Source organism: Phocoena phocoena, chromosome 2 (assembly GCF_963924675.1).
Source record: "Phocoena phocoena chromosome 2, mPhoPho1.1, whole genome shotgun sequence".
NCBI classification, from domain to species: Eukaryota; Metazoa; Chordata; class Mammalia; order Artiodactyla; family Phocoenidae; genus Phocoena; species Phocoena phocoena.
In genome coordinates this window covers 106,599,141-106,624,368 of record NC_089220.1, presented here as the reverse complement: position 1 = coordinate 106,624,368, position 25,228 = coordinate 106,599,141, and the positions used below count along the sequence as shown (strand labels likewise).

General features: G+C 36.3%; 1 protein-coding gene across 2 annotated transcripts in view; it reads left to right on the top strand.

The window, feature by feature from the left end:
• Window positions 1–25,228, top strand: part of HERC1 (HECT and RLD domain containing E3 ubiquitin protein ligase family member 1) — a 216,052-nt gene that overhangs the window by 57,403 nt on the left and 133,421 nt on the right. For both annotated transcript variants that reach the window (XM_065872693.1, XM_065872692.1), the window contains 13 exons: window positions 3,316–3,510; window positions 4,327–4,638; window positions 7,066–7,162; window positions 7,735–7,878; window positions 8,975–9,102; window positions 10,332–10,476; window positions 12,045–12,216; window positions 13,722–13,856; window positions 14,175–14,340; window positions 19,761–19,886; window positions 20,874–21,095; window positions 24,227–24,379; window positions 24,505–24,637. In XM_065872693.1, the coding sequence (XP_065728765.1) occupies window positions 3,316–3,510; window positions 4,327–4,638; window positions 7,066–7,162; window positions 7,735–7,878; window positions 8,975–9,102; window positions 10,332–10,476; window positions 12,045–12,216; window positions 13,722–13,856; window positions 14,175–14,340; window positions 19,761–19,886; window positions 20,874–21,095; window positions 24,227–24,379; window positions 24,505–24,637 (2,128 nt within the window). The remainder of the gene's footprint in view (window positions 1–3,315; window positions 3,511–4,326; window positions 4,639–7,065; window positions 7,163–7,734; window positions 7,879–8,974; window positions 9,103–10,331; window positions 10,477–12,044; window positions 12,217–13,721; window positions 13,857–14,174; window positions 14,341–19,760; window positions 19,887–20,873; window positions 21,096–24,226; window positions 24,380–24,504; window positions 24,638–25,228) is intronic.

The following is a 25,228-nucleotide window of genomic DNA, read 5'->3' as shown; positions in this document are numbered from 1 at the left end:
GAGGGCTCTGTCCTGGAAGGGAGTACTGGCTTTTCAGTTTCAAGAATTCGCAAGAGCTAGACTGCTCTAGCTGTTTTCAAACTTCTCATCATGGGACCTTTGTACTTACGTGCTATCAGAGAGGGCAAACTCTTCCCAGTTGCAGCTGCTGTCCTTAGATTGGCTCACTGTTCTTTCTGGTGAGTACCTGATTGGTTGTTTTGGGGTTTTCTTATTCTGAGGTCTGTCAGACACTCTTTGGCTTCCTCCTGCACAGATATTATTCCCATGCAGATTCTGTATTTGGTAGTGGTTTGTCTGCACCTGCTTATATTTTGGAGTTACCGGAGCTATGTTTGTCTAGTTTTATTGTGAATATTAAGTACAAATTTGGAGTTTAGCCTTCTATTTGTTTTGTGTAATGATTCCATGTTTAGAAAACTACATTGCTGCTGCTATTGTCATCTTTTCCAGAATTCTACATGCCCCGCCCCAGTTGTTTATTTGTTTGTTTGGTTTTTTTGGCCGCATTGGGTCTCTGTTGCTGTGCATGGGCTTTCTTTAGTTGTGGCAAGCGTGGGCTACTCTTTGTTGTGGTACGCGTGCTTCTCATTACGATGGCTTCTCTTGTTGCGGAGCACAGGCTATAGATGCACGGGCTTCAGTAGTTGTGGCATGCGGGCTCTAGAGCGCAGGCTCAGTAGTTGTGGCATGTGGGCTTAGTTGCTCTGCAGCATGTGGGATCTTCCTGGACCAGGGCTTGAACCCGTGTCCTCTGCATTGGCAGGTGGATTCTTAACCACTGCGCCATCAGGGAAGCCCCTCCTCCAGTTGTTTTTAAAAAACACATTTCTAAGTCTTGTGAACAGATTTTTTTTACGCCCTCTCCTCTCCCGCCTTTGCTTCCCCTTCTCCTCTCCTCCCCTCCTCTCCCCTTCCCCTTCCCTGCCCCTCCCCTTCTCCTCTCTTCTCTCTTTTTCGTGGGGGTCAGGGAAGGAGGGCTATTATTTTTTTAAGTCTTATTATAGAGCAGTAGTCCCTTCTTAAATATGGGGAATACATTCCAAGACCCCCACTGGATGCCTGAAACGATGAATAGTACCAAACCCTACATATACCATGTTATTTCCTATACATACATACCTATGATAAAGCTTAATTTATAAATTAGGTACAGTAGGAGAATATCCAGATTGCCAGCATCACAACTCTTGCACTTAGGGCCCATTTTTAAGTAAAATAAGGGTTACTTGAACACAAGCACTGAGATACTGTGGCAGATGAGCTGATAACCAGATGGCTACTAAGTGACTACCGGGTGGCTAGCTTATATAGTGTGGCTATGCTGGACAAAGGGATGATACTCAGAACAGTATGCAGTTTAAAACTTACGAATTGTTTATTTCTGGAATTTTCCATTTAATATTTTCAGTTGACGGTTCACTGCCAGTAACTGAAACCACAGAAAGTGAAACCGCGAATAAAGGGGGACTACTGTAATAGATCTTTAGATAAAAAATTCTAACCTACTTGGGCCCATCATCCTCCTTTTGTCAGCAGCAGAATTTCAGATCTCTTATTAGGGACTGGCAGCCTTTACTTATGCATATTTTGTATGTCCTCAAAACTCTCCTCATGTTCACTGAAAATTATTTGTCTGACACATATATTCTATTGTTTTGGGTACTATTTAAAATTCTGACTGAGATTACTCTATCCCTTCCCATTTCGTGGTCTGGCAATATAATATATTGACTTTTGAAGATTCTTCTTTTATTGTTTTACTTGGTTCAGAGAAAAACAAAAACAAAACCAACCCCTAAAAGGCAGACAACAAATTGACAACAGCTGTAGTCAGAGATAATATCTTTATTGTATGGGATTCATACAAAGTCAGTAAAAAATCCATTAAACCCTAATAAATAAATGGGCAGAAGTTAGTTATAAGCAAATGGATGGAAAAACTTCAATTCTGTTGATAATAAGGAAGTGTGAAGTTAAAAGAATACATCCTCTTTTCTCCCACTTTACTTTTCAAAAAAAATTTAAAGCATAATAGTTATTGGTATGGGTGCAGTGAGACTGGTACTCTCACATAGCCGTATTCATTGGTTAGGGCAACTGTGATGACAACCCTGGGTCCTGTGCTTTTGGCAGGGTTTTGAGGAGAGGGGAGGAGGAGAGGAGAAGTCTGGATTTTTATAAAGCATTATGAATGGCAATAGACTTTAGCATCATATTCAACACAAATGGTAAATAAGCCATGATTTTTTATATATCTATATACATATACAGATACGTATAGATATGTGTGTGAGTGTTGAATTGCTCTGGACCTTTATTGTTTTTAAGACCGCCCTCATTTTATACATTGCTGGTGATGAAATAATATTGTAACACCAGTTTTGAAAGCAATTTGGTATAGTATGTTTCAGGAATCAGAAGATTGTTGTCACTTTTTGCATATAGTAGTCCCATGTCTGAGGTTCTCTACCAAGTGAAGTAATTAAAAATGTAGCAACAGGAGGAGGAGGAGGAGGAGGAGGCCGCCTAGGCGGCAGGGAGTGAGCCAGTGCCCAGGGCGAATCAATGGAACACCCCCCAGGAAGCCAGCCGGGAACACACTTCAGTGCAGCCAAATAGCATTGATTATTTTCCTTCAAACAAAAACAAAACAATGAAGTAGCCACAACTATATTCTTAAAAATGGCTCATATAACAAATAAGTAGAAAGAATCTCAGTGTCCTCTTAAAGGAAAATGCTTAAGCAAATTGTGATTTTTACATTAGATGGAATATTGTTGGCTCAATTACGAAGATTAAGTAGACATAGAGAAAATTCTTCATGGCCTTTCTGTATCATCACTTATATATTCACTGTGATAACTGTGGTAAAGAGCGTGTATATGCAAAACTCTGGAAGGACATATATAAAAAAAGATAGCATATATTGTATTAAGGTGATGGGATTATCAAAGGTAGGTTTTGCATATATTGTATTAAGGTGATGGGATTATCAAAGGTAGGTTTTTTTCTACTTTGTTCTTCTATAATGCTATTATATGCGTTAATAAAATATTTAGTTAATAAAGGCTTGATTGTGTGTCTCCCCCTCCTCATTTTTGCCACCTTTGTTGGTATCTTTTGTGATTTATTCTGCAGGAGTAAATAGTCTAGCCATCTGTGTTTAAGATTGGATGTGTTGCTCTTAGGTTATTTGAGCAGTTGAGATAGTTTTCGAAGAAGGAAAGTCAACAATAATTTCAGAGAATATTTATGAAAATATCTGTACTAAGAATGTCTTGACTCTTTATTGCATGTTTCTTATTTTAATAGGTTTGCAGAATGGCTTCTGATTACTCAAGAACATGTGCTAGCCCAGATAGCATTCAGACTGGTGATGCTCCTATTGTTTCAGAAACCTGTGAGGTTTATGTTTGGGGGAGCAATAGCAGCCATCAGTTGGTAGAAGGCACACAGGAGAAAATATTACAACCCAAACTGGCTCCTAGTTTCTCTGATGCGCAGACTGTGAGTTCTCTGCATACCTTACAAATTGGTACATGACAGGGTTTGCTTTAAATAATGTTAAGAGTGTTTTTTTTTGTTTTTTGTTTTAATGAGTGAATGTTCTTGCTTGTTTCTTATCTATATTGTTTCTATACTATACTGCATCAGTTTTTTCATTTTCATAGAAAAAATATTTTAAGTCCCTCATTTCCCTAATAGTGTATCCAAGTTTTAAAAAGTTAAATTTGCATCTGGAGTTTTAAAAAGAATTATGAATGGCATCAGACTTACCCTTATATTCAACACAAATGGTAAATAAGACTAAGTAAAAATTAAAATTTTCCCTTTGCCATATTGACATTTCATTTTCTTATTATGATCACTTTTTTTACATTTGTAGCTAACTTTTAGTCAAAATGGAACTTTGTTTTATTATTTTCTTTAAAACATATGTTTTTCTCAAATGAATTTAGAATATATATTACATGGTTCTTGTTATGATGGACCCTAAGGAATTACAGGAAAATTTTCCTTCCTGCCCTTCACCAATTATATAAGAGTAGGCTAAACACTTTTCTTTGTTATTTCATTGAACCATGACTGGATAGATAACCTGAAAAGATAAAATATACATTAATTTGAGTTCAACAGTAAAGTCAACATGAATAGGCCTTGAACAGTTTTCTTAATTTTCTGTTTACTTCTTAATCTCTATGGATATTCGTATTCTGCTTTAAAAGATATCCTTTGAGCCTCTTTGGTAAAATCAACTTAAATATTATACTTTGATTTTCACAGAAGCATTTTATATCTGTGATTCTGTTTGTTTGCTTATAGATTGAAGCTGGACAATACTGCACTTTTGTCATTTCTATGGATGGCTCTGTCAGAGCTTGTGGTAAAGGCAGCTATGGGAGACTGGGCCTTGGAGATTCTAATAATCAGTCTACTTTAAAAAAGTTAACATTTGAGCCTCACAGGTCCATTAAAAAGGTCTCATCTTCTAAAGGATCTGATGGTCATACTTTAGCTTTCACTACAGAAGGAGAAGTCTTCAGCTGGGGAGATGGTGATTATGGGAAACTGGGACATGGAAATAGTTCAACACAGAAATATCCCAAGCTTATTCAGGGCCCTCTGCAGGGAAAGGTATGTGCCTTCTTTTTGGATTTAAAAATAATTAGATGCACTGGTACTATGATTGCTATAATTGACAGTATCTTTCAGATTTTGATTTATTCTTTCTGAAGTAGCCCACCCTCCCAACTCTTCTGGCTTATTTTTGTATATCTGCTTGGTGGTTTACAACACACTTTCACGTACATTATTTAATTTTAATTATTATAACAGCCTTGTTAAAGTATTTATTATTTTCATTTCACAGATAGGAAACTGAGAATCATCCATTTAACAAATATTTATTTAGTACCTTCCAAATGCCAGGCAGTGTTTTAGGCATTAGACATATGGTAGTGAACAAAACAGACAAGATTCTTACTCTCATGGAGCTTTAATCTGTGGGCTAGAGATGATAAGTAAGCAAACACATAAAATAATTTCAAATAATAGTAAAAAAATTGAGTAATGTAATAGATACTAACTTTGGCTGGGTGTGATATTAGATAATGAGGTCAGAGGGTTCTCTTGGAGTAGGTGGCATTTTAACAAAAACTTAAATAAGACATTTAAAGTGGTTAAGTAACTTGGCCAAGGTCACACACAAATAAATGGTACCATTAGAAACTGAAGCTAGATCTCCTCTTTTTATTTCTATTTTACCTTTTCTTAAAGAAATGAAGCCATTTTCCTAACTTAAAATTATATGCAGTTTTGTGGGTTCCTCCATTTTAAGAGTCCTTTCTTTCTATGAATGTTTTCTTATATAAAAGTCTTTAAATTAAAAATTTTATTTTATACCAGAATTAAAAGTGGGACACTTCCTTCATGGGAGTTTGTCTGACAAAGTTGGCTCTCAAATGAATTTTACTTTATTATAACTTTAAATGTTTAACTTAGACATCAGCCTCAAAGCAGTGAGCCTTGGAACATTCCACTTAACATCAGGGGGTCCTTGATAAGATGTTGAATATGGGACTCTAAGGAACTTCAGATAAATACTCTTTAAAGTTGTATTTTTTTAGTTTTTCTAGCACCTTTTTTCTTAATTCCCATTGTTTAAAATTTTCTTTACATATATATATATATACATACACATACATATATGTGTGTGTGTGTGTGTGTGTGTGTGTGTGTGTGTGTGTATATATTATTTTGTTTGTTTTTATTGGCCGCACCGCACAGCTTGCACGACCATAGCGGTGGCCCGGTGAACTTGAGCCACTGCTATGAAAGCACTGAGTCCTAACCACTGAACCTCCAGAGAATTCCTTATTTATATTCTTTTAATGTTTCATTTTATAATGGAAACATTGCCAGTTAAAAATAACTTAGTATGAATATCATGAAGGAAAAATTCCCAAAAAGTAAATTAATAATTTACAGATAAAAATTTCAGAGGTTCTTAGCATATTATTTAAAATGTAGTAGGTGCTCAGTATTTTTTATTTTTTATTTTATTTATTTATTTATTTTTCTGTACATGGGCCTTTCACTGTTGTGGCCTCTCCCGTTGCGGAGCACAGGCTCCAGACGCGCAGGCTCAGCGGCCATGGCTCACGGGCCCAGCCGCTCCGCGGCATGTGGGATCTTCCTGGACCGGGGCACGAACCCGTGTCCCCTGCATTGGCAGGCGGACTCTCAACCACTGCGCCACCAGGGAAACCCTATTCAGTATTTTTAATTGAATCTAAAGTTTGAATTTTCTAAAGTGAGTTCTAATTTTTGAAGATTAAAAAATGTGGAGTTATTAGTATGGATATTTTTTCTGTTATCTTTTTTTCAGCACTTAGTGATTTTGATCAGTGTTAAAAGGTATAACTGATCCCCAAATTATGCTGCCATATACCCTTATTTCCCTGATTCTGCCCATAAACTGTGTAGCTATTTGAGGGTAAAGAGATACTATTAGGAGTTTAATTGATATAAGCTTATATCTTAGATCTTTCTTCATTGGTAATAGTGTGTTTTTGAGAGTTAACCCTATTATGTAATGAATTTTTCTTGATTAGCCAGGACTGGAGGTTTTGTGTTAATGTTATATTTAAAAATTTTTCTTTGTTCCATGAGTGTTCAGCCCCATCCAACTCTTTGAGTAAAGAGTTGATTGGTGATATAGTATTGTTTGCAGGTGATTAGATTGATGTATTTGGGGCAGGGAGGAGTGGGCGAGAGAGTGCTGCTAGCCTTTACAGTCTCTGTGTGAATTAAGAAAAGTTGTCCTCTCTGGGTAGAAGTCAGAGTTTGTGGCTTGGCCAACAGAGCTTAGGCTGTATTTCAGCACTTTCTTGATCCTTTATGCAGGCAGCCTTGTCCTGGGCAAAACCTCCACAACTGTATATGGCACTTCTGGATGAGTTGTGAATATCGGTATCTCTGAAGTCTCTCTGTATAGGATCAAATGTGAACTCTATATTTTAGTATCTTGTGTTCATCAAATTCACTTTGTGTGCAATACAGGTAGTTGTTTGTGTGTCAGCTGGATACAGACATAGTGCTGCTGTCACGGAGGATGGTGAATTATACACATGGGGTGAAGGAGACTTTGGAAGATTAGGTAAGATTTTTTGAAAATTGAAGTTAGTATCACAGAAAAATAGAAATGATGATGGTTACTGAGAAGTGGGCCAAAGACTGTCATTTATTATTGTTAGTTTTAAGCTCAGAGGAAGATAATTTTATATAGAGAGTACCTAGATTATAGGTATTCTCGTGCTGAAATTTAAGATGTAATTAAATCTAGCAAGTATTTACTACTTTGAGCAGGCACTATAGGATTTCAGGGATAAGAAAGATATCATCCTAAAGTGATCCTGAAGTGTGTTATCTAGGAGGTAGTGAAAACAAGTCAGCGTTAACGATACTAGACAGCATTAGATAAGTGCTGTGAGAGGAGCATAATAGAATGTTCTACTGATTCAGTGAAGGGACTGGGTATCTCATGTTGGGAGCAGCGTAGAAGATTAGATGAGAAGATATTAGAAATGATTCTGTTTTTCATATTTAATTGCACTTAAAAAATTCCTCAATTCTGTTAATAACTTGTAATGTTTATTCTACCTGTGAAGTAATGGCCTAAAGAAAAAGAGCTAACATTATTTCTTTGTTGTTTTGTGTGTTTTATCCAAGGTCACGGTGACAGTAATAGCCGTAACATTCCAACGTTAGTAAAAGACATTAGCAATGTAGGAGAGGTTTCTTGTGGCAGTTCACATACTATTGCTTTATCTAAAGATGGGAGAACTGTATGGTCTTTTGGAGGAGGAGACAATGGTATGTAAAAATTTATTTATTGATAGCTTTGGCCTTTTTTCCTTGACTTTTAAAAAAATTTATTTTTCAGTTATACAAGGCTATTGTAGAAAAACTCAAATGTATATAGGTGAGCAGAAACTTTTAAAATTTAAATAAATTTTTCTTAAAAAATTTAAGAAAAATTTGCTCTAAGCATTGTTAAAATTTTGGGAGGTAAATATATATGCATTTATATAAATATGTACATATATTTCTACATAGATGTTTTAAAAAACCAAAGCAGACCTATATATACCATAGTTACTGTCTTATAACTTGTTTGTTTTTATCTAACAGTATCTTATGAATATCTTTCTATGTCAAGAAACATGGCTCTACATTTTTCTTTTCAGTGGCACAAAGTATTCTTTCATATGATTGTAGCAAAACTTACAAAGAAATTTATTATTGTTGAATATCTAGATGGTTTCCAATTTTTTTCAGTATTAAAAACAATACAGTGAATGACTAAATCTTTTTTTACTTCAGTCACTCCTACCAGTGATGCGAGAATGCTCATTTCCCCATATCCCTCAACAATACTGGCCATTAAAATTAAGATAATTTAAAAAATAGTTTCACTAGTGAAAATGGTATTTAATCTGTATTTCGTCCTTAGTGAGGTTGTTGGCCATTTGTTTTTCTTCTTTGGTGATTTGCCAAGTTCTCTATTTGGTGAATTATTGAGTCTTTTAAAAAAAATTTAAAATCATTATATGCATACACATTCTTGTATAAGGACCTGTTTATTATATCAGTAAATTTGAAGTTAGAAGTATGACCATTAAAGGGGAGAAAGACAGCAAATTAATTTTCCATATCTCTCTTAAAGTGGTTTTAATTGCTTGAAATAAAAATTCAGAAAACTATTGTTTATTGGTTTCTTTCTTGTAATAAAATGATTCATTTGTTAACATCCTCTGCTATTAGAAACTTAGAGCTTTCTAAAATGCGGACAATCTGTCAGGTTAGTGATGGAAATATTAATGATATTTATCAACATTAATACTAAGAAAAGAATAGCATTTCTTTGAAACAAGTATATTGTTTAACTTGAATATGTTTGTTTTTATAGGCAAACTTGGCCATGGTGATACCAACAGAGTGTATAAACCTAAAGTTATTGAAGCTTTACAAGGAATGTTCATTCGGAAAGTTTGTGCTGGAAGTCAGTCTTCACTTGCTTTGACATCAACAGGGCAGGTAGGACTAAGGGATGAGCATAAAAGGTTTAGAGTATTTCAGAGGACCAGATGACTAAAAAGTGATAATTGTATTTAAATTTTGAAGTTAAAAAATACATTTTAAAGTTAATCTACTGAAATTAAATATTTTCTCCTGTTTGAAGAAGTTGAGTATCTGAGAAGGAGCCAGGTTTTCTGACTGTGTGTGAGCCAGATAAACTGTTACTGTTAACCCCATGTTCTTTGTATTAAGATGGTTTTAAAAAAGCTTTTAGCACTAAACACTGCTTAAACCTTTAAAAATCATGAATAGTGGGGGAAAGTGAGAATAGATCTTGCTGGAACCAGTGATATGAACTAAGAAGGCAAGAAGGTGATCAAAAGAGAGGGCAAGGAGAACATTTCCAGATGGAAAATAATCTGAGAGGGTTAGGTGGTTAGGTGTTTCTGAAAGAGGGTTACTCAGTCTTAGGATACTTAGAATTGTATAATCCTTTTATAAACTTGCGATTTTCTACCTTCATATTTTGACTTCCCTCTGTTTGTTTGTTGGTGATGGAGAGGGTCCAGGTATGGTGATAGACTGACAATAATTTTGCTCCTTAAATCCATCAGCAATGACAGTGAAAAAGTGAGCTGATCACTCATTGTTTCACATGTAGGAATCTATTATGTGCCAGGCAGTGGTATAAAAATGTTTCTGACATTCACATGGCAGATGAGTAGCAAAGCTGAAATTACCATATTATTTAATTATTTTTGAAAGACCGGAATGCCTTGACGTAAAAGATCTAACGCAAAACTATTTATCATTTTGTATTTAATTACGTTAGTCATTTGTTACAATGCTGGTTGCTGTCTTAAAATTTAAAACTTCTCTTTTACATCTTTCTCACTGTGAGTTTTGCGGTAGGAATCCATGAATTGAAGCCAAAAGATGCTCACTTATTTGATGTATAGCCACTGGCAAATCACAAACCTTCCTTGAAAATCACATGCTTCTTTTTTATGAGAGGGGTAATAACTTCTGCTTTGAATGATTATATAAGATAGATTCAACTTTGAATGATTATATAAGATAGATTCAAAGATTTCAACTTCGAACTGAAAGCTTCTGTAACAACAAAAAGTTATTATTTAGTATCAAACCACACTCTTATTTAATAGATTATATTTCTTTCTAAACAACGTAAGTTGTTAACCTACCATCTCAGAATATTATGTGTAGTGTATTTCTCTTTGTTTCAGGTCTATGCTTGGGGCTGTGGTGCTTGTCTAGGTTGTGGTTCTTCAGAAGCTACTGCACTGAGACCCAAGCTTATTGAAGAACTGGCTGCCACAAGAGTAGTTGATATTTCTATTGGAGACAGTCATTGTTTGGCTCTTTCTCATGGTAAGATCATTTGTTTTTAAAGAAATAGTATTAGGTTTTAAAGGCACTTTCAAGTTCATACCATCCTTTTTTTCTCCCCATTTTTAACGTACCAAGTTGGCTATGATTTTTAAAATTTTTAATTTATATTGGACTGTGGTTGATTTGCAATGTTGTGTTAGTTTCAGGTATACAGCAAAGTGATTCAGTTATACATATACATGTATCTATTCCTTTTCAAGTTCTTTCAAAACAATACAGTGAGGTAGGCAGAGGAGTACTTACCAACCCATGGAAAGACCTAGGGTGTTCTGGGCTGGGTGGAACTGGGGAAGGCGATGGGAAAGGAGTGCATATCATAAAGGATACCATAGTGTTGCTCTTCTGGGTAAACCAGGAATCAAATTTGGTGGTTGTCGTCATGGTAGGACACACAGCACGGTCCTTGAGAGGAGGGGGAGTGAGAGATTATGTGATGGGTGGGTCACCTCACAGAAGCATGACCTCCCTTGTCATTCATCCACAGAGTTTGTTTGCTTCCTCCTACTCAGTCATTCTCAGCCTTCCAAGTTCAGTTCAAATAGAATTACCATATGATCTGGCAATTCCACTCTTGGGTATATACCGAAAAGAACCGAAAACAGAGGCTCAAGCAGATAATTGTACACCAATGTTCGTAGCAGTGTTATTCACCAGAGGGTGGAAACAACTCAAGTTTCCACCAAAAGACGAATGGATAAATAAAATGGGGGTATATCCATAGAGTGGAATATTATTCAGCCTTATAAAGGAATGAAATACTGATCTATGCTACAATGTGCGTGAATCGTGAAGACATTGCGCTGAGTGAAATGAAAGAACAAATATGTGGTTCCACTTATATGAGGTATCTAGAGTAGGCAAGTTCATAGAGACAGAGCAGAGTAGAGGTTAACAGGCACTGGGAGGAAGCGGGGATGGGGAGATAACTGCTTAATGGGTACAGGGTTTCTGCTTGGGATGATGAGAAGTTTCTGGAGATGGATAGTAGTGATGCTTGCACAGCACTGTGAATGGATTTAATGTCTCTGAATTGTGCACTGAAAAATGATTAAAATGTGTTTTATGTTATGCGTATTTTACTGCTATTAAAAATAAGTGAATGAATGATTGCTTGGATGGATGAGCAGATGGATGGATGAATAAATGAATGAATAAGAAAACTAATTCAGTTCAGGGCTCATGGCCTACAAAAAGCTTTCCTGGATCCAGCCTGATTGGAACAGCCTGGGACATACTGTACTCTGATTATTAGTGCACTTGGCTGTCTCCACACTAATCTGTGAGCTCCTGGAGAATATGGACCATGCCCTGTTCCACTTCATATCTCTGACTCTAACTAAAGGCCTAGCACATTGTGACAATTTGATAATTCTCTTTTAAATTAATGGATCTGAAAACATGGCGTGTTTGAAATGCATATTGTAGGTTTTAAATAAATGAAACAGGTATCACCTACAAAAAAAAATAAATAGTATTAAATATTACCTTCCATAAATATTTTACATTGAAATTTGGCTTTTCTTTTGTTCTTTATGTTTTGTTTTTAGATAATGAAGTTTATGCCTGGGGCAATAACTCAATGGGGCAGTGTGGGCAAGGAAATTCCACAGGTCCTATTACTAAACCAAAGAAAGTGAGTGGCTTAGATGGCATAGCTATTCAGCAGATCTCCGCTGGAACATCACATAGTCTGGCATGGACTGCTCTTCCTAGGGACAGGTAAATGTGCTCATGTTTAAAATTTCTTGTGTTTTAGGGCTTCCCTGGTGGCGCAGTGGTTAAGAATCTGCCTGCCAATGCAGGGGACACGGGTTCGAGCCCTGGTCTGGGAAGATCCCACATGCCACGGAGCAACTAAGCCCGTGTGCCACAACTACTGAGCCTGAGCTCTAGAGCCCACGTGCCACAGCTACTGAAGCCTGTGTGCCTAGAGCCCGTGCTCCGCAACAAGAGAAGCCACTGCAATGAGAAGCCCATGCAGAGAAAGCCTGCGTGCAGCAACAAAGACCCAAAGCAGCCAAAAATAAAATAAATAAATTTATTTAAAAAAAATTTTCTTGTGTTTTATTAACAGCAGAAACACTTATAAAAGCAGAAATAATTGTACTTTGTTCATAAAATACCCTCTATTTCTAGTACTGATTTTTTTACTGTCATAGACATGCCATCTAGATTTCTTTCAATTTGAATGTTGAAGTTAGATATGTTTCATAAGCAAGAAGTTATACCGTATATTAAGACACTGTCTTAATTTAAGTGTCTTTTAAACATTTTGAATTCCTACTCTGTCTCCAGATACTGATCTTAAATATTGTGGTCACGTATCAAGAGGAAGTTAAATTAAAATAATCAAAATCAGAACTAGGCTTTATTGCTTTTTAACAGTTAATTAGCTTCCATGCCCTTTATCTGGTTGTTTTGTGAAAAGAAGCAGTGGCCGTACTTTTAAATAAAGGAAGTTACTTTTTGCAGAAAGTTAGCTTTTTCCTAATGTGATAACCATATCTTATTTAGATAATCAGGTAGGTAATTTTTAGCCAATATTTGAAGATTGAATTTTAAGAAATTTGAGGTTATTTCAGCTATTTTCAGATGTATATGGGCTAATTAATAACTTAGAATGTATTGTATTCTAGACCTTTGATTCAGATGGGGTTTATTATATCATTCTAACCAATTTAAAACATTTATAGGTAATTACCCTCCAAAACAAAACCGAAAATATAATAAATTGAATATAAATAATTTGCTGTTAGTATTAAATCTGCAGTTTCTCACCTTATATGTAGAAAATTGGTTCCCAAGATCTTGAAAATTTTCACAAGAGTTTTCAAGAGGTTTTCTTTTAGTAGATTTCAGTATATCACTTTACAGAGTCAGCTATTTTTCTTAATATGAACTATACATCTTATAGGCCCTAAGAACCAGAAGGGTCTATAGCAGATCATGTGGCTCAGCCCTCTGACATCAGGTGAATGAATAGCCAGACCTTGCAAAATAAGTAGTGGTTATGTATTTTCTTCTTGAAGAATTCTAGAGATAGCAAATTCTTGGTTTTCCTCAGTTGCTAAAATGAAGGGTTTTATCACCTTTATAATCAGAAAGGCCTTCTGTATATCTTGTTAACATCTTTCAACTTTAATAATGGTTTAATTTTTGCTTTTGATCATGTGTGAAAATTTCATGTTAAGGATTTTTCATGATTTTCATGTGCTTCCTTCTAGACAAGTTGTTGCCTGGCACCGACCTTATTGTGTAGATCTTGAAGAGAGTACCTTCTCGCACCTTCGTTCATTTCTTGAGAGATACTGTGATAAAATAAACAGTGAGATTCCCCCGCTCCCTTTCCCTTCATCAAGGTATGTTATATATATGTGTATTTGTGTGTGTGCGCACATGGGCACACACATCTATTAATTACTCATTTTGAATTTTGAGTTATTCACTTTATCCCTCAATTATATGAAACTTCTTTATAATCTAAAAAGAGAGCTAAACTTAGGTACTTCTGATAATAACCTTTAGAAAAATTTATCCATAATGTCATGAATCGTGTTTTTAAACTTTCTGTTAGTCATAATTTGAGAAAAATTTTAAAGAGAAAAAAATGTTATCCAAACTAGATGGCATGTGCTCTCTTATATTCCAGAAGTTCATAGCAGTTTATTTGGTTTCAGGGAACACCACAATTTCCTCAAGCTGTGCCTGAAGCTGCTTTCAAATCACCTTGCTCTTGCGCTTGCGGGAGGGGTAGCTACCAGCATTCTTGGGAGACAGGGAGGTCCGCTTCGAAATTTACTCTTCAGGCTGATGGACTCAACTGTCCCAGATGAAATCCAAGAGGTAAGAGTATAGGACTTGTAAATCTGTAGCTCAGCCACATCTCTCCCTGAGGTTGTAGCTCACAAATTCAACTATGTATTGGAAAACTTCAATTGGATATTCTTTCCGTTACTCCTGTTTTCTTGGTGGGAGTAAATTTTTTGGTGAACTTGTCCTTTAAGACAAAGGTCACATGTCGCCTCTGAGAAACCTTTCATTCCCTGCTGTCCTGCCAGGTTTGGTTTCTCTCATGTATGTTCTCATCACATCACACTGTTTTGTAATTGTCTACTTACAACTGTGTCTGTCTTTTCTACCACAAGATGAATTTCTGAGCACAAAGACCCAATTTTATTTTATTTTTATTGTGGTAAAATTCACATAACATAAAGGTTGCCATCTTAACCATTTTTAAATGTGTAGTTCAGTGGTATTAAATACGTTTATACTATTGTACAACCATTACCACCATTTATCTCCATAACTCGTTTCATCATACAAAATTGAAATTCTGTACCCATTAAATAATAACTCCCTATTCTCCCCTCCCTTCAGCCCCTAGCAACAACCATTCTTTCTTTCTCTATGATATTGATACTCTAAGTATGTCGTACAAGTGGAATCATACACTGTCTTTTTGTCACTGGCTTATTTCACTTAGCATAATGTTGTCAACGTTTATCCATGGTAAGTAGCATATGTCAGAATTTCCTTCCTTTTTAAGGCTGAATAACCTTTTGTTATTTGTATATATTAAATTTTTGCTCATCTGTCATTTTTATGACCTTAGATTAAGCAGTGGTTTCTTAGATATGATACCCAAAGCACAAGCAACCAAAGAAAAAAGATAAATTCGACTCCATCAAAATTAAAAACATTTTTATGGTGGTGCTGGAGAGGGGGCGCTGAGCTGTTGGGTATGAAGAGTAACAGAACAGACTGTATTTGCACTTGAAACTGCTGCTCATGTTCAGATCAGGCAAGGAACAAACCTTGAAACAACCAACAAGACCAAAGAAGGGTACACTTAAGTGGAAGACACGACATTGATCCGAAACAAGAAGTTTGTGCCTACTTAGCAGCTTTGAAAGAGCACTTCCCAATGCTGCTAGTAGTCTTTGTTTAAAAAAAAAAAATTAAAAACATTTTTGCTTCAAAGGACATTATCAAGAAAATGAAAATACAACTCACAGAATGGGAGAAATATTTGTAAATCATATGTCTCATAAGATTCTAGTTTACGGAATGTATAAAGGATCCTTACAGTTCAACAATAAAAAAGACAAATAACCCAATCAGAAAATGAGTCAAGAATCTGAGTAGACATATCTCCAAAGAAGATAGACATAAGGCCACTAAGCACGTGAAAAAATGTTCATCATTGGGCATAAAGGAAATGCAAATTAAAATCACAGTGAGATACTGCTTCACGCCCACTAAATGGCTATAATCAGAAAGACTGGTAATAGCAAGCATTGGTGAAAATGTAGAGAAATTGGAACCCTCATGCATTGCTAATGGGAATGTAAAATGGTACAGCCACTTTGGAAAACAGGTAGTTCTGTACATAGTTAAACATAGAGTTACCACGTACTGCAGCAGTTCCACACCTAGGTCTATATCCAAGAGAATATAAAACATATGTCCACACAAAAACTTATACATGAATGTTCATAACAGTATTATTCATTGTAGCCAAAAAGTGGAAACAAACAAATGTCTGTCAACTGGTGAAGGGATGAACAAAATGTGGTATGTCCATACAATGTAATATTATTCAGCCGTAAGAGGGAATGAAGTACTGCTGTACAAGCCACAACATGAGTGAACCTTGTAAACATTACGCTAAGTGAAAGAAGCCAGACACAAAAGGTTACATACTGTATGATTCCATATATATGAAATGTGCAGAGTAGGTAAATCCATAGAGACACAAAGTAGATTAATTGGCTGTCAGGGGTTTTGGGGGAGGGAGAGATGGGAAATGACTGCTAATGGGCACAGGTTTCTTTTTGGGGTGATGAAAATGTCCTAAAATTAGATAGTGGTAATGGTTGCACAACTCTGTGAATATACTAAAACCCACTGAATTTTCTGCTTTCAAAAAGTAAATTTTATGATGTGTCAATTAAAAAAAAAAAGCAAAAAAGATACAGTGATTTTCCAACTAGAGGGACATATCCCTGGGATGTAGGTAGAAGGAATATTAACCTGGTGGTGAATGGGAACTTTGAGGATTAAATTTTACCAGGAACAAGGTAGTATGATTTTTTTTTTTTTTTTTTGTGGTACGCGGGCCTCTCACTGTTGTGGCCTCTTCCGTTGCGGAGCAGAGGCTCCGGACACGCAGGCTCAGTGGCCATGGCTCACGGGCCCAGCCGCTCCGCGGCACGTGAGATCCTCCCAGATCCCCTGCATCGGCAGGCGAACTCTCAACCACTGCGCCACAAGGGAAGCCCCGGTAGTACAATATTTTTGAAAGGTTGAAAAGTATTGGACTAAAATAACGGAAGTAAACTTTAAAAAGACTATTTTTATAATTGTTTATTCATTCCTTGAGTGTTCTTTGTAGCTACTCCTTAGGAGAATCCTTTGGAGGTGGATTCTCTCAGGATGTGTACAGGGCTGTTTCTGTTCCTCTTTCTTTATCCTTGAAACTTCCGGTAATTTATCTGTTTGCAGCAATCAGTGCTGCTGCTGTTTTTTTTGTGTTTCTTCCTTTTTTGACACTTTATTTTGAAGCAGTTGTAGACTTAAGGAAAAGTTGCATAAGTGATAGAGTCTTCACATATATCTCAACCAGCTTCCCCTAATGCTGATGTCTTGTATAATTACAGTACAGTTATCAAAACCAAGAAATCAACATTGGTTTAATACTATTAATTAAACTAAACACCTTATTAGAAAGTTTATCAGTTTTTTGCTAATGTCCTTGTTCTTTTGCAGGATCCTATTCAGGATCCCATATTACGTTTAATTGGACACTTTATGGATACTGGTCAGTTATTTTATTGAATATCTCTGTTATTTTTCATGATTGGACTGAGGTTATGCGCTTTTGGCAAGAATACCACAGAAATGATGTACCCTCAGTACATCATATCATGTGGTTCATGATATTGATGTGTCTTATTACTGGAGATTTTGACCTTGATCACTTGGTTAAGGTGGTGTCTGCTGGATTTCTGCATACATCAGTAACTTCTGAGAGAGAGTAGGTAGAAAATATACTCTTTGAGAATATACTCACACTTAAATAGTTTGAGAATTGAATATCTTCATGAATAGTTCAGGCATAGTATTCTAAATTGTAAATATTTTCTCATAAGAATTGTGAAGTCATCTTCTAGCTTTCAGGTTGTTACTCACAAAATCAACACTATTCAAATTTTTGATCCTTTTATGGAAATCTTTTTCTCTCTGGATTCTGTAGCAAGTTCTACTTGTCCCCTCTGTTTTCATATTTTAAAACGATATGAACTGACGTGGGTCTGATTTTATCCATTTTCGTGTATATTGGGGTAGACTCTTAATTTGGAAACTCATAGCCTTCAGTGTTAACAAATTAGCTTGAAGTGTATTGTTATTTTCTCCTTATTTTCTGTGTTTTCTCTCTGTCTCTGGAACTCATTATTGGGATAATAGATCTCCTGGACCAGTCCACTGTGTCTGATTTTTTTTAATGTCTAATTTTTTTTTAATTAATTTATTTTTGGCTGCGTTGGGTCTTTGTTGCTGCGTGTGGGCTTTCTCTAGTTGCGGTGAGCAGGGGCTGCTCTTCGTTGCGGTGCGTGGGCTTCACATTATGGTGGGTTCTCTTGTTGCGAAGCACTGGGCTCTAGGCACCCAGGCTTCAGTAGCTGTGGCTCTCAGGCTCTAGAGTGTGGGCTTCAGTAGTTGTGGCGCATGGGCTTAGTTGCTCCACGGCATGTGGGATCTTCCCGGACCAGGGCTTGAACCCATGTCCCCTGCATTGGCAGGCAGATTCTTAAGCACTGCGCCATCACGAAAGTCCCCAGTCCTCTTAATTTTCTTATGTTTTCTTTCCTGTTTTCCATCTTTTCTCCCCTCTACTTTATGAGAAATTTAATATTCTAACCCCCCTTTTGAGGTTTTTATGTCATATTTTTAATTTATAAGAGCTCTTTTCTTAATCATTGAGTGTTTCTTTTTTTCTAATTCAGCATCCTTATTTTAGTGGTAAGGAATCTATGACCCAGAGAAGTTATGGGGCCTAAGATAATACAGCTATTTTTTATGCTGTTCCTGATACCTGGACCTTTGTTTGGCCAAGGCCTGCTCATTTTTCAATTTTTAACCTAAAGGCCCAATCCTCAGGGAGACCCTCCATGATGAACCCATAGACCATGTTAATTGCCTTTATGTATGGGTGCTCACTCAAGTTTGCATTTCTTTTTACTTTGTCCATGTGACTCCTTTCACATGTAAAATTACTTACTCAGAATCTCTTTTTCCTACTAGACTGTATGCTTATGAAAGCAGGGCTTTTATCTGTCTTGTTCATTTCTACATCCCCAGCACTTTGTAAACAGCTTTACCAGGCTCAGCACTATAGACTCAACACTAAATATTTATTGCATAATGACTAGTTATTTAGTGGCAAATCCAAAATATGTATTCTTTTTTTTTAAGTCTTTATTGAATTTGTTACAGTATTGCTTCTGTTTTATGTTTTGGTTTTTTGGCCGTGAGGCATGTGATATCTTAGCTCCCCGACCAGGGATCAAACCCGCACCCCCTGCATTGGAAGGCAAAGTCTTAACCACTGGACCACCAGGGAAATCCCCAAGATGTATATTCTAAGTCTTCTTTTTTAAAAAAAATTTTTATGCATGAATTTTTTTAAAGGATTTATTATTTATTTATTTTATTTTTGTCTGTGTCGGGTCTTAGTTGCAGCACACAGAATCTTCTTTGAGGCATGCGGGATCTTTCACTGCGGCACATGGGCTCCTCGTTGCAGCACACAGGCTTTTCTCTAGTTGTGGTGTGCAGGCTTCAGGGCACATGGGCTCTGTAGTTGTGGGGTGCAGGTTCCAGAACATGTAGGCTCTGTAGTTTGCAGCACACAGGCTCTCTAGTTGAGGCACATGAGCTCAGTAGTTGTGGCACGTGGGCTTAGTTGCCCTGCAGCATGGGGGATCTTAGCTCCCCAATCAGGGATCGAACCACGTCCCCTGCATTGTAAGGCAGATTCTTTACAACTGGATCACCAGGGAAGTCCTTCTAAGTCTTCTTAAAGACATCTAAAGAAGGACTTGGCATGCTTTCTTTTATTCATATGCCTCCTTCTTTAGACTTCCATGATCCACCTTCTTTAGACTTCTTTGCTCTTAATAGTCAGTGGATTTATTTTTATGTTTTTCTATTAAAAAGATAAGAACCAGGCCAAATAAATCTGCTTTTCTTTTTTATATTAGGTGGTAATTGAAACTCTGTCAGTGGGAGCAACCATGCTGTTACCTCCATTACGAGAACGTATGGAATTACTTCATTCTCTTTTACCCCAAGGACCTGATAGATGGGAAAGCTTATCTAAAGGACAGGTGAGCCTTTGCATGGCATCTAAGTAAACCAGTACTATATTACAAAAAAAAAAAAAAAAAAAAAATAGACTGAGAGGGAAATAAAGCTAATCGATTGCCATGTGTTCAGGGAATAATACTTAACTTGATGAGTCTGGTAAATCCTAGTATTTAATGTTTTTTACTGGAAGGGTTCCCAGATTTCTAATGAAAGTGAAGCAAGTGATAACTCATTAAATGATTTGGGGCTAATTATTAAAATTATGTCTAATTTTTCCAATGTTGCTCACACTGTCAAACCAGAGATCTTTTAGTTTATTTGTAGTATTCTGAGTTGAAATCAAGGGCATGTGCTGCTGTTGGTTCCATGCCCAGAACTTTGAAAGAGCTTACATAAAAAGTAAAAGAAGACGACTGTTGTGAAAAAGTACTTGATGATATGAGTATGCTGCTTCTTTCCATTTTTATTATCTTATGTATGTTAAAATAAGTACATTTTGTTCAACCAAGTAGAACAATCAAGTGTTGAGTTATAGATTTGAGGGAAAAATCTGGCAGTATAATAGCCACAGATGCTTTCCAATGAGTATTTGGTATTAGTTTAGATTTCAAGTGATTTATTTTAAACATTAGAATAAATAGTTTCATTGGTAATTCTGTAGAAGAATGTATAGTGTAATTTATCTGTTGACATTGCCTACTCCTCTTACTTATAGTGCTAAAATCATTATGTAGAGTGTACCATTTTAGCTTAAGAGTTTCAGGTAGTAAAAGATGTAATAAAACACTATAAGTTGCAATTTCTCAAAAGGTATTAGTGGGATAGCTTTTTAAAAAATTATAGACTTCCTAAAAGATTATTGTTCATTAGGATATTAAGTGAATTAGTTAGCATCATTAGTATGTATTCCCCCCCCCCCACTGCGGGATCCTTTTTTTACTTTTCTAGTGCATTTTAATCTAATTATTATTTGTTCCTATTTCATCGATGGAAATATTTTTCTTTAGAGAATGCAACTGGATATTATCCTAACAAGTTTGCAAGATCATACCCATGTAGCCTCCTTACTTGGCTATAGCTCACCCTCCGATGCTGCTGACCTCTCTTCTGTATGTACTGGCTATGGAAGCCTGTCGGATCAACCTTATGGCACTCAGAGCTGCCATCCAGACACCCATCTGGCTGAAATTTTGATGAAGACTCTTTTAAGAAATTTAGGATTTTATACGGTAAGTTGCTCTTTTTTTTTGTTGTTAAAAAGAATAAATAAATAAAACTTGGGTTGGTTTTGTTTTGTTTTGTTTTTGGAGGGGGTAGGGATCACTTCAGGTCAAGGTATTTTGACATTTAAACGCTTATGAAATAAGTAAAACTAAACTCCACTCCCTGAAAGGGGAGAGATATGTCAGATCTTCTGAAATATTGTGGGTGCCAAATGACTTGTAGTTGAGAGTTCCAAAGAGATTTGTTTTGGAATTTTTACCAATTCTTTTCTGATATTAATGTACAAGAATAAGCAGGTAAAAATATTCAACAACATTTTGCAAGAGAAGAAGAATGAGGAAAGGATTAACCTTACCAGATGTAATCTTATAATTAAACAATGTGGTTTAAATTGTTTAAAAATAGGCTGGTCAATTAATTAAAATTATTATTTTATTAAATTATTAAAAATAGCTGGTCAATAGGAGAGAAGACAATGGACAGTATAGCCTTCTCTGTATTAGGATGCCCTTAGTTCTTCCTCCCTGGTGTTTCTTAGATCCGTCACTTTTTTTCTTTCCATTTTTATGGGTTCTAATCCATGCCATCACGACCTAATGGTAATAGCAGTGTTATAGCTGTTGTCACTGTTGCTGGTCTTCTCTCAGCATCCTACTGCTAGAATAACCTTGTTGTATTAAATAACCTCATTTTATTAAATCAGAACTTTTTCAGACCCTTCATCATTTGGCTTACACACCACACTCATCTGAACTCATGCGTGGCACACCTATTTCCTCCTCTCTCTTCTTGTCTACCAATCTATGACTTCTTTAACACTTGACTGTTCTTGGAAGCCTTGCTCAAATAACCTTTTCTAACCATGTAATTATAACTGCATACCTCTCACCAGTTTTTAAAGTCAAAGTGTACTATGTGACTTAACTTTGAATAGTTTGTGTATCATTTCATATTGTCTCCTACTCTTCAGGGTCAGGTCTGTATATTCTTTTTCTTCTGTACATGTCTTAGTGTTCTGTTCTGCCCAACTTAAAAGGTTGTTGACTAAGTCAGTGACAGTTGTTCCTATAGAATTATTTTCTTTCAGATTTAAGGATGTAAATTTGAGCTGATGTTTGGCTGCAAATGGAATGGGAACAATGTTACAGTGTATCCATTTGGTATTAACTGAATTTTTTTCCCAAAGTTGTATTAAAGTAGTGCCTTTTTTATGCCAGTAGGGCTGAGGTAGATGTGTATATTATATGGAAATGGAAATAAAATACTAACTGCTTTTAGGCTGAAAATCATAAATTTTTGTTTCTTTCTGATGTAATTTAACCAAATTTGTCATGTTCTAAGATTTTAAAATAATGGTGCTGGTCTTAGTCTGTTTGGGTTGCTGTAATAGAATACCACAGAGCGGGCCAGCTTATCTACAACACAGATTTATTTCTCACAGTTATGGAGACGGAAAGTCCAAGATCAAGGAGGCAGCAGATTTGGTGGTGCCTGCTTCTTGATTCATAGACAGCCGTCTTCTTGCTGTGTCCTCATACAAGGGAACTCTCTGTTGTCTCTTTTGTAAGGTCACTAATCCCATTCACGAGGGTTCTGCCCTCATGACTTAATCACCTCCCAGAGACCCCACCTCCAAATACCACCACATTGGGTTCAACATAAGAATTTTGAAGGGACACAAACATTCATTCAGTCTCTAGCAGTGCTAATTTGGCTGCTTATAAAGGTGCTTATATAGGAAGGGCCTTAAAATGTTCTGTGACTCTCTCTTGCATATTTATAAACAAAGACCATACTTTATGCATAAAGATGTTCATCACATCATTATTATAAGAAAGAAAAGTTGGAAACAACTGAAATATCTAAAAGTTGAGGAATGGTTTAAGTACATTATGATATATATACTCAGTGGAATATTATGTCTCAAATCTTATGTACACATGGCTTATGAAAACATGTAAAATATTTGTGGATCTGTTAGAAAAGAGAAGACTAAAAACAGAATATGCAGTATTATGAAAAAAATTAAAAGTCACAAAAAAGATTAGATACGGTGGTTGACTAAATGGTGATTTGAAGTTTTTTTTTTTTTTAACGGTACACGGGCCTCTCACTGTTGTGGCCTCTCCCGCCGCGGAGCACAGGCTCCGGACACGCAGGCCCAGCGGCCATGGCCCACGGGCCCAGCCACTCTGCGGCATGTGGGATCCTCCCGGACTGGGGCACAAACCCGTGTCCCCTGCATTGGCAGGCGGACTCTCAACCACTGCGCCACCAGGGAAGCCCTAAAATTTTTTAAAATACAGTTTTGGTATTTTCTAAATTTGTTACACTATTTCTGTTTTAAAAAAATATTTTTAACTTTAAATAACTTAAAACTCCCACAAGAATTACAGGAAACTTTCAAAGAACTCTCCTGTACGCTTCAGCCAAATTTGCCTTTCCTTGTTTCCATTCTTCCATCCATCATTTGAGAGTAAACTGCAGATGTCATACTGGCTATTCCTAAGCACTTATATATCTTAAGAATAAGGACATTCTCTTACATAACAACAGAACAATTATCGAATTCAGGAAATTTAACGTCGACACAGAACCATTGTATAATACAGAGTCCATATTCAAATTTCTACAGTTATCCCAGTAATGTCCTTTATGGCACCCTCCCCCTGCCCCCCAAATCCAGGATCATACATTATATTTAGTTGTCATGTTTCTTTAGGCCACTTACTTCTTTTATAGTCAGAAATAAATTTAATTTCTAAGAATTGTGTTCTTAGAAATTCAAATATGTGAAAACAAAACCTTTACATAGGAGGTCAGGAAAGCAATAGCATTAAAATGTTGAAATGTGTTGTCTTTGGGTATTGTTTTCCTTTTTCTTGTTTTCCGCATTTTCAAAGTTTTTGTGGTGAAACCACAAAAGTTCTTGTGGTGAAAGTTTTTAATGGAAAAACAAATTGAAATTGCTTGATAAGTCTTACCACCTTATAGCTAATGACAGCATAGCAAAGATTTAAAGATTAATAATGGGAGAAAGGAGACAGTGGCTTCTTAAATCAGAATCATTTATGGTAGGACATTAATTTCACTTTCAAACACTTCAAATATAATCTTAATTTATGTATCATTTTAGGATCAAGCATTTGGGGAGCTAGAAAAGAATAGTGATAAATTTCTACTTGGAACATCGTCTTCAGAGAACAGTCAGCCTGCTCATCTTCATGAACTACTATGTTCACTGCAGAAACAGCTGCTGGCATTTTGCCATATCAATAACATTAGTGAGGTATGTGATTCTTTGCCTTTTATGGTCTTTTCTCAGGGACCTTGAAACTCAGATATTTGGGTAAGCCATGATATTTTTCTACCTTGAATCTTCCAAAGTAGTAATTTAGGAACTTTTTTCCTCAGAACTCAAGCAGTGTGGCATTGCTTCATAAACATCTTCAGCTCTTGTTGCCTCATGCCACAGACATTTATTCACGTTCTGCAAATTTGCTCAAAGAAAGTCCTTGGAATGGCAGCGTTGGAGAAAAATTAAGAGGTGTGTTTGGTACTGGGTTTCATATTTAATCAGTGGTTGTAAAGCAAGAGTTCTTGGCCTTTCCAAAGCTTTAAGTGGGCCAGAAACCTCTGAGTGGAATAGGAATGACGTTGAATTTCCCTTGTTATCGAAGATCCCTTTGATCTTGCTTTTGGGGTGATGGCAACAGTGATTGATCTAATTAATCTTAAAAGACACTAATTGGTGTGACAGAGGTCTAATTTAAAGGAATTAGATGATATATACTCAAAAAGATTAATATTAAATGGCATAAAGTGAGATTTTCATCTATTTCTTTACCTTTCTTTAGCATTTACCATCTCTGTCTTGAAATGCTTTCTTTTCTCTGGTCTTCTGTGTAGGCACAATCCTGTATTTACACATATCTCTTTGCCCACTCTTTTTCAGTCTGTTCCTGTAAGCCCCTCTTTTTGGGGCATGCCCTTTACTGTTTAGGATCTTCTGAATTTTGCCCTCAACCCTCTTTTCTCTGAGAATGATCTTATCTGGTCCTGTTGTCTTTAACCGCCATGTGTATGTTGACTGCCATATATGCATCTAGCTGAGAACTCCTTTTTTACACAAGAGCCT